Genomic DNA, 10,406 nt, shown 5'->3' with positions numbered 1-10,406 from the left:
GAACCTGGAGTAAGTTTCCATTTGCTCTAAAAGATTAGATCATTTTTCAAGAAAGCTAGGTGCAACCAGAGAGCTGCTTCTGCCAGACTGCTCCAAGGAGAATAAGTAAAACACGCATGACTCTGATGAGGAGAGAGAGAGAAAAAAACACCCATTCCTTTTTTGCAGTAGCCTGTGTTATAACCAGTGATAAGGACAGGATAGAGACAAAAAAATTCCACTGAAGAAAATAAAGATGAAGAGTGGAAGTGCAGCCCCATCAGACAAAACCTAGAACAGAGCAGAGCAGGGTCTGGCAGTCTCACCATTTAGAAATCAACCTTTACCTCCCCTCTCAGCCTGCTGGGGCTTAGTAGAAAACCTCTGAATTTAAATCAGGCTGATCATACAAGAATAGTTGCACTTTTTGTATGAGGGAGCCACTTAACTCTTTGTCCATTACTCAGAAAATAATGATAGAAAAACGAACCACAACTTCAAACACAAGCATCGATTGTTCTGGGCAGGTCATGCCTGTATATGGTACGCAGCACTGCTTTTTAAAAAGGGTCCATCTCCAAAACACAAACAGCTTTGATGTTTTATCAAAGCCCATGCTTTTCTGAGTGGATGCTCCCTCAATGAGACAGCATGCTGTACAGCATTCATTTTAAACAAATCATGGTATTAGCTAACACATGGAGATTGATGCAAAGATTAAGCAAGTGAATGGCAGTGGTTGCAATAGAGTACTCAGGTGGTGCTTTCAAATGGAAGTGTGCATACCTTGAGAGGAAGCATGAAGTGAAATGAGAGCAAATTAGGAACAAGAGAAAAACAAAGCATTATTTTGTACAATTCACATTCGTCTAGCAGAACATTAAGACTGGCACATAAATTCTTAACTTTGGTCAACATAGTCTGAATTTTCCCTCTATACTACAAAGTGTTTGTTGTTATTTATAAAACATAATAACAAATTTGGCTGAACTTATGAACTTCTTTCTGGCAGAATCTGAATCCCTACCATCCCCTTTTCTTCCAAACACACACATAATTTGCCCCACACAAAGCTTCAAGCCAACTTCTGCCCTTGTATCACCAGCAAGCCCTCTGTCTGGACAGAGCTGCCTGGGGTGTACATTTGTGCAGGACTTGGCCACGTGACCCTAACCTCAATTGACAAGTTTGAACACAATAATTGTATTTAAAGGTCTAGCTTGAAATATCCCATTCTCTCACCATAGGAACGAACAGTGGGGCTTTCCAGTGCACGTGGGTACCGAACTCTCATTAGTGCTTCTGAAAATCCCACTAAATGTCATTCCTGTTGCCTTTAATAGGAGTCACTTGGATCTTAAACTAAGAGAATAAGGCCTTAGAACGCTACAGCCTTAAACTCCCAGATTCATGTGACACTTTTTAATAAATACCTTTCTTTTATGTCAACAATTGATTACTCTATCAGTCCAGGAATGGTCCATCCTGGGCTAGGTGACCTGGCAACCCTACAGTTCTTTGATTCATTCATCTGCATGAATAAAGAGCAAAGGAAAAGGCATTGTCTCAGCCTGGAAGGAAATTATTTTGCTCAAACTAAGTTATACATTTGATTGTGTTTGGAGCTCCTTTTTATTTCTTGTACATAGCCTCTCTTCCAAGAAGCCAAGGAAATCTATGTTTGATCCACCAAGACACACCATGATTCTGACTACCTTAGCGTACTATGTTGAAAACATAATATTCTTTTGACAGCAGAACAAAATTGTGGGTTTCGTAGTCGGGTGGACTTTATGCTATATGATTCCAGTTAGATGACTCCTATTAAATACGGAGAGGAGAGTATAGGGATATATCCTCTGGAATATCCATTCAAAATACTCACCCAGTACAGATCTAACTAGCCATTAGATGTCACAGTTGTTCCACACAAAGGCAGCTGAAAGAGCCTTTATCAGGAAGTACAAAAGTGATCTCTCCAGACTGCTTGTTGGCATCTCTCTAAAAGTGTTGTACACTCTCACACAAGAAATGTATCCAGACAAAACTCACAATGGAGGAATAAACCCCTTTTAATGGCAATAAAACAATATGAAACATTCAATATAATCAAAACACTATGAATGATGTAACCCTCTTAAAAAAAGTATGGATTCAAAATGGAATGCTTGGGAATCGTCTTTTTATAGGGAAAATAAACTAGACATTAAATCAACTAAAATCAACTGAGCCCTCAAAGTAACAGTGTTTCTGGAATTTAAAATGAAAATTATTAAATTTTTCTTTTTGATTAAAAAAATCATGCAGCTGTCTAGCCACGTGTTACCTTTGTGGATAACAAATTAACTGAACAATGTCTTCAAATGAGGTGTCATGTATTGAATTGCCAGTTTTTGCTGGACATATATAATAAATAGATTTACTTCCTAGGTCTTTCTAAGGCACCTATAATTGTAGTGTTGACAAAAAATAAAATACGTTCCATCATTATGCAAAATACAGAAGGCTGAATATGTCAAAGAATCACATGAGAGCTTAACAAAAATCCTATGCACTTCTATTTACTGTCAATAAACAGGTCGTGTGGAAACAGTGTAATGCCTGCAGCTTTCCATGTGATGTCTCAATGCTTATTTCCCGGTCTTTTGAATTGGGCAAACCCATGGTCAACAGCAATTTAAATGCTATCACTATTAGTTATTTTTGGCAGCAAGCAAAAAGGCATAGTTTCATTACAAATTTGGAGATCAAGGCACAAACATAGTATATAGACATGAGGAATAGGCTAAAAGCTATGGATATAGAGTGAGAAAGCATACCGGAACATTTACCCATTTAACAGATTCCTTGATAAAATGAATGTGTGCACATACTTAGGAAAATGTGCTTTGTGTGTCTATTTCTGCTATTTTTTTTTGGAAAAAGGTAATATTGGGCACATGTACACGTGTGTTAACGCATTTTCCTAATGTGCACTAAATTTAGTACCTCCAACATGGGGTACTAAATAAATGTGCACTAGGCTGCGCTAATGCATAGTAGCACAAGCGTGCCTTTTTTAGGTAATGTTTAATGCACAGTAGCCTATTCTACAGTAGCCTGTATTGGCATGGTTTTTTTACACGCTACTTTAACACACAGTAGAATAGGCTACTGTGCATTAAAACACACGTGTAAATGCACCCATTAAAATCAACTGGTTTTTTAACTGTTAAAATACACACATTACAAGCACTGAAAGATAACAGGACCTCTCCAGCATCTCTGCATGCCTTGGATTCTCACTGAAGTGAATAGGACATTTGGGTGCGCAGGAATGAAAGCTCAGCACCTGTACTAGACTATAACAGGTAAAATTCAGGGTCTTTGCAGTCCATGGGAGTCTTACCTCTGACTTAAATATGGCTATGCTCTCACCCACAATTTCTATTATTCTATAGATTATGAAAGTCTGGTATTTTTTCAAAGTCTTTCATACTGTCTTCTTATTGAGAAGGGCACAAAAAACATCTGGCTATATCTGGTTTGAACATGAGCACTTATTAAGAAAATATTTGGCTCTTTCAAGCAAATTCACAGCTCCTTTAACAAAGTTGTTAATAAAGTCCATATGGCTTATGTTAAATCAAGATGTATTTTCTATAATCACAGAAACTATACACTAAATTAAAAAATATATACTATATTCTATACAATACCAGTTAAGACTCCTTGGAGTAAAATTGCATGGATTTACTGTTCATCACAGACGTTTTCTAACAATGTATCTGTAGAAATATTTTATCGGGATATTTGAAGAAAACATTTGAAGTATACATTGTTCAATCAGAATTTCACCACTCTGCAATGGCTCTCATGTTTTTCCTTTAAAAAAAGCAATAAAATTCTACGATCTTAAGATCAATGTTGTGAAATAAATTAGAACTAACATTGAATAGGGTTTACTAATGCCTTATTCAGAAAGACTGTTTTCATGAATAAAAAAAGCAATTTTATAAAAACTGGCAACACTTACTAGAAGGCCACGTTGACTATGAAAACAAGGACACTAGGCTAGACTAGATTTCCATAATGATACATAAACAGTACAATACAGAAACAATTCTTAGAGGGCCACATATGGAGAAATGAACATATGAAACATGACGGTAAACAAATTAGTAACGAAGGAAAGGATGGTGCAACAGAAACAAAAAATAAAAAAATAAGGTACAAAGGAAAATGAAAAGGTTAGCATAAGCTATGGCTGGCATGGAGGTGTTTTAAAGTGCTGCTGCATGTGGTTTTTGAAGGAATCAATTCTTATTTTGCAAAGCAGAATAAATATGTTATATGCACCAAGCAGATGACCGTAAAATGAGATATGCAGCAAAAACACGGTAGCCCTCCAAGCATTGCAGAAAATGTAAAACCCTATGCATTTTACAGTCTCAACATGGTGTATATAAGTTTTTGCAGAAATGCATGAATGGCATTAAAAGCAATGCCACCCACACACCAGGTGAATGTCGGCAAGCATAGCGGCTTGATGATGAAGAGCTTAGCATTGGATGAAATGTTAAACAAAAAATTTGGAATTAGAAAAGTTGAAAAAATAACATATATGCACCATGGCATCAGCAAATGACCATAAAATGCAAAAAGGTGATGGAGTGATATGGAACAAACCTTGGAGAAATATCGCATCCTTGCTGCATAAAGGCACCCAGGGAAAACCAAAGGCTGTTAAATATTCCAAACTCATTTGGAGGGTCAGGAGGGTTCTGAGGGTCACGTGGCTCTTCATTGTTGTCTTCCAAATGCCATTCATAAGGGCTGAATCTGCTGACTAGGAAAAGAACTACGCTGACTCCAATATAAGCAAAGACTATACACATCCAAATTTCATAAGCCAAAGGATCCAGAAAGGAGAATACTCCAGGCTTAGATTTCTGAGGCTTCTTGATCATGATGGAGATGCCCAGGCTCATAAAAGGCTTTGAAAAGTCTATGACTTCTTCTCGTACAAGTGTTATGGTGAGTGGGGCAACGGCTATATCTGCTCTCTGAAAAGACAGAACATATTGAGATGAGTTACATAGCAGCCACACATATTTGCAATCTGCAGTCTCAAACCAGATCACATAATAAAGGAGAAGAAGAATCAACAGGCTAAAAGTCTTTGCAAACTGCCTATACTTTGCTGTTGTTAAAATGACTTAATTTTCCATCACCAACAAAATATTATGTATACCTCTCTCTGAGGGGTCCAGCAAGGAGGGACACTTCTATCTTATGTACATTTGTTGTTCTATGCAATTAAGATGGGTGAAGGATAAACACAGTAATTTGGACAATGAAATTATAGCTAATTCTACACTTCCTGCAAATAAGGCGGTCTGTGTAATACGGTCTTAATATAATCTTCACAGAGAATGTACATTAAGGTCCAGAACAGCCCTAAACTGCCTTTAAACTAAAATCAAAACCTGTGATTCAAGGGAATGATTTGGTGGATTGAAATCTCACGGAGATTATTTTGATGAGGGCCTTTTTGATCCCCTTTCTCTTCCACAAGTTGTGTGATGGTATTTTCTTGTGTCTCAGGCGAGGATGATATGAACAATAACAGCGTATGGGTGATCCACTGACGTTCACTTTGTCACAGGCTTAAGTATATTGCTGGTCACTAGTACCTGTCTTTACACACAAATCCATCACTTACGGTATCTAGCTGGCATGATTTATAGCTGCAGTAACCTGTATGCCCCTAAATGCAGGTGGGGTTAGTAAAAGAGCTGCAAGAAAAAGGACCGGGCCTTTTAAAAAAGTAGTTAAACCCCACAGGTTTTGAGAATGTATGTTGTATTTTTCATAAAAAGGCTACTTGGCAATATATACTTATTTTAAACCTTTGGTATAATTTAAAGACTCCCTAGCAATTGATAAATATTGACATTATTTAATCAGCTGATGACATCTCACTGATAATGAAGAATTTCTGAAACGTCCAACAAGCAGTGTGCAAGAACAGTTTAGATGATCAGTCTCTAAAACACTGTGCACCATGGCAGTCAGATTTCTGTTTCCAGCTGTGAAGTAACTATCTTTGCCCAATGAAAGCGGCTTCAGTTGAAGTTGAGAGTAGCAGTTGATAGGAAAGGTTAATAAGAGCTGATTAAAATCAGTGCCATAAAAGAAGTGAATATTGCCTTTATTTAAATCCGACAGTGATGTTCATTTCAGCACTTGATTTATTGCTCACGTTAGAGAGGGCCTTTTGGAAGTTTAATAAGTGTAGAAGAAGAAGCAGACTGTACAGCTAGTCACAATGACACAACCTGTTTACCTGCCAGTACAACTGCAAAATCAAGTGTATAGGATGTTCTCTAGATATCTTTCATTAACATTAAAATTGATTTCCCTGGTTATGTCTATGTGAAGACTGCTGTACTAGGCCTGATATAGGCCTGATTATCTCAGCTTTCAATATGAGCAAGCATATTGCTCATAGAGCAAAACACCCCACATTGGCTCAGTGTGCTGAATTACTGGGTACATGCACAAGTGCACCAGGTTGAATAAGCAAACAAGCGCCCTTACCAATTTTGTAGATGCAAGTAAGGAAGATCTTTGAAAAACTGGTCCTTTACATATATTCTTAGAAGACTTTTATGTGTACTATACATGTCAACTTGCACACTTGAAAGATTACTCTTCATTCAGGAAGAACATCCACAACTGACCTTTGGTCATTTGTTAGTCCAACATCTAATTTGAAGTGGCTCAAATTAAAAAATGGAGAACTAAATTTGCTTCTGGGAGGCCAGGCATGTATTGCGAATATGGTTCAGGTACACGGACATACAAAACACAGTTCATGTACATGGTGGTGCAACTTTTATGGGGGGCAGTTTACCTAAGAATCCAGTAAAGAAACTGTAAGGTTCTGGGACTAATTTAGCAAAGTCAGTACATATATAGGTGACACAGTACATGTGTTTCACTATGATGAAGCAATAAAAACCCACGGCTTGATTGGCAGATGAGCTGCAGTAAAGGGGTCAAGTGCAGAAACATTTTGGTATGCTTGAGGAATATTACTCTTTGCTACATCTATAAAGGTAAGGATTGATTATCTAGAGTGATATTTCAGGATTTTTCGAGACGATAAGCCTGCTGTTCTGTTTTGCGCTGACAGCAGAGTTTTTGAAGGCTAAAATCTTATGTGGACTATATCACTACCTTATTTATATTGAGGAACCTGTTAGAATCCATGTGCCAGCAATTGATTTTAAATGACGTTATGTTGACCCTAATCTTCTGTCGCTGAGAGGAAGGCTTGGTTTTACTTTTAAACGATGTAAATCAAAGTAAAGTATTACAGAATAATTTCAGACATGAGTTACCACTATTTATATCTGTCACATATTTTGTGGGCAGCGTCCATGTTTTGCAATGAATTTTAAGTACTTTTCTCTGCTAATATTGATTCTGGAGGTCAAGCTGGATGCTAAAACCAAAGCAACCCCTCCAATTAAATAAACACATAAAAAAACATACCAGAAGACACCTCTCTTCCACCCCCCACCCCCCCCAACAAACAGAGGAGCAACATGTTTTGCAATGAATTTTAAGTACTTTTCTCTGCTAATATTGATTCTGGAGGTCAAGCTGGATGCTAAAACCAAAGCAACCCCTCCAATTAAATAAACACATAAAAAAACATACCAGAAGACACCTCTCTTCCACCCCCCCACAACAAACGGAGGAGCAAATGTTAAAAGAGGAAACAATTGTGAGGATATAATATAAAAAAATAAAATCCTTGCTGATGATCACAACTCTAAAACTGGTACAAGTAAAGGGTAAGAGGTCTGATCCCGATCAAAATCACATTGGTGAATGATGAAGTGAGGCCAATGTTTGTTTACTTACTTAGGTTTAAAAATAATTAAAAAGATGCTTATCCAAATCTCTAGTGCCCTAGCACATCATTAATAATTACAGAACTATAGTGAATTTCTCTCGTGATTACAGATGTGGATAGGCTCAGCCCATAACAATTGAGCCAGATTTAAATAAACCACAAACAAACCCTCCCCAGTGAAGAAGCTGAAGGGTTTCTAAAACAACTAGGCTTGCTAATCTACGGGAAATGTTCATGATTAATGGGGCTTCAGGCATCTTCTTTATTGCTTGCTGCTTCTGAGCCGAGCAAAAGAAAACCTTATGAATTCCTGCAAGGCTTGCTGTGTCTCTACCTGCTCATGCGGGAGGGCGGGGGAAGCCGAGGAAATAAATGTACAGACTGCCGACCACAGGAAGGTTTCCTACTCAGTTAGACAGATCAGAACTAACTTGGTGGTGGAGGAGCAGCTGTCTCTTGATTGACAGGGGAAAATACCACATACAGATGTCCTTCCATATGGGAGAAGTAAAGAAGCACAGAAGGGTATATAAGACACTCCTTTTGCCAAAACTCAAGATGGGGTTGGGAGACTGGAGATAATCAAAAGCCTGGAGATAATTCCCCGTTCCAGGTTTGGGCAGCAGAGACAGACCTAGCATGAATATATGGACAGGGGATTAGGAACCTCATATTTTTGTTTGTTGCTGTCTGCAGGCCTGGTAATCTCTTTGCCAGTGCTTTGCTTTTCAAGGTGCAGGAGTGAACTATCACCACTTTGCAAGACCTTTGTTGGAGCTGGGAAATGGTCCAAAACTCAGACTGCATTCAAGATGCAATCTGAACGTCTCTCTACTCCTACGTAAAGAGCAGAGGGACACTACACCAGGTGTTTACCAAGTGATTTCCACTGGGAAACAAAACCCCAGCTGCCTCTTGAAGTGTTGACTGAGGATACAATGGAAACAATAGAAGATAATACTGGGGAATCATGCAGTGCTCGTGATTAAAACTCGACCTTTGCCAATGTACAGTGCTATTTGAGATGCCATGATTTCTCCATACAAGAGAATAAGCAACCACAGCAGGTGTCTATGTAAGATGTGTGCCAGCAAAGGTTGACATTTGAATGGCATGTCCCCTATCCAGGGAGAAGATAATATCAACACAAGGGGGAAATTAGTGGTTTTTAACACATGAACTGACTTTTGTTTACAAACATGATAAAATCTTAATGTATACAAGGCAAGTTGAAGGCTTAGTGCATATTAGCTGGATGAGGAAAGCCCAATTATTAACATGTGTTAGAACTGTTTGGACTATCATTTGACTTGTCTACACTCTTGTTAGACGACATTTTCGTTAAGAGGCATTAGTTAACACTAAAAACATGCCTCTTCCTCTAGGGGAGGCATGAAGTGTTCATTAATTCAATCCCCACCCTACCCCTGTCAGATAGGGAAGTACTATCATCCCTGTTTCACAACAAGAGAGACCAAGACAGAGGGAAACAAAGGGACATAAGTTAGGAAGCAGAATTAGGAATTGAACCAAAAGCTCCTCCTTTCCTTGCTTCTTTTCCACCCAGAACATAACAGCTGCAGATCCTGCTCCTGAGAGCACGGAGATAATTAAGCACAAGAGGCCAGAACCACGTGAAGCAGAACGTATTTAATTGCCAGTGGTAACTCTGTTTAGTCCAGTGAAGTATACAGGCTTGCTGAGTCCTACATACTGCTAGGGAGAAGGTGCAGCTCCTGCTTTTCTTTGTTCCTCCTTTTTACCGCATTTTTACCTTTTGAAAGAGTTTATAAAGCCCCTTTTGTTAAGGGAGGATGTATGGGAGTTCTAGGGCTTGGATTCCTTTTTTTATTGGTATTCATAATTAAGAAATGTGGACAACCTGCTGTTAATGATGTGAAAACCAGCTCAGGCCCAGGGAGGGGAAGATTTCCCTGGCTGAGCAGTAAAGAAAGAACAGCAGCGTACTTTTAAAAAGGAAGAGAAGAAATACAAGCTGGTAGAAAGAGACTTATTCCAGATAAAGAAGAAGAGCCATTGTTTAGCCCTCAAAGGCTGGTAGGTATAAAGCCCCGAGTGACAGTATCTCCTGTGAGCACTCAGTGAGAGGTACAGTTGCTAATTAGCAGAAGTCAAGGGGATGTCATTAGTGGATGGATCACTGCAGTAGTGTAACTGAGGTGGGGGCGGGGGGGGCATGACTGGGGTAAAAATAGCTGCCTCAGTCATCTTAGAGTAGCCCGGCTATGCCTCTGGGTCACTGGAGGAGAGGACTTGCCTTGGTGGCTTGCTCTGCTTGTCAGAAAGACAGTGGGGTTAGGAGAGGGCTCGGCACTGTTTCCACCCAGGCGGTACCTGTGGGCTGCAGTAAGAGTGGGGCAGGATACTCAGAGGCCAGAAATGCCTATGTTTATGTAGGGCGTGAATGGGAACAGGTGTCAGGATCTTTTGCAACCTATTTTGGTACCTTCCTCACAAGGACTCTGGAATAGATGTTAACACACAGTCTTCCTACACG

General features: G+C 39.1%; 1 protein-coding gene across 1 annotated transcript in view; it reads right to left on the bottom strand.

Annotated features, from left to right (window-relative positions):
• GRIA3 (glutamate ionotropic receptor AMPA type subunit 3) overlaps positions 1 to 10,406 on the bottom strand; it is a 217,223-nt gene that overhangs the window by 58,063 nt on the left and 148,754 nt on the right. Inside the window, exon 11 of the mRNA XM_006028500.2 lies at positions 4,648 to 5,024. Within this exon, the coding sequence (XP_006028562.1) occupies positions 4,648 to 5,024 (377 nt within the window). The remainder of the gene's footprint in view (positions 1 to 4,647; positions 5,025 to 10,406) is intronic.

The sequence above is a fragment of the Alligator sinensis genome, unplaced genomic scaffold (genome assembly GCF_000455745.1).
Source record: "Alligator sinensis unplaced genomic scaffold, ASM45574v1 scaffold157_1, whole genome shotgun sequence".
Lineage (NCBI taxonomy): Eukaryota > Metazoa > Chordata > Crocodylia > Alligatoridae > Alligator > Alligator sinensis.
Note: the sequence above shows the minus strand (reverse complement) of the source record. Positions and strands in the feature narration are given on the sequence as shown.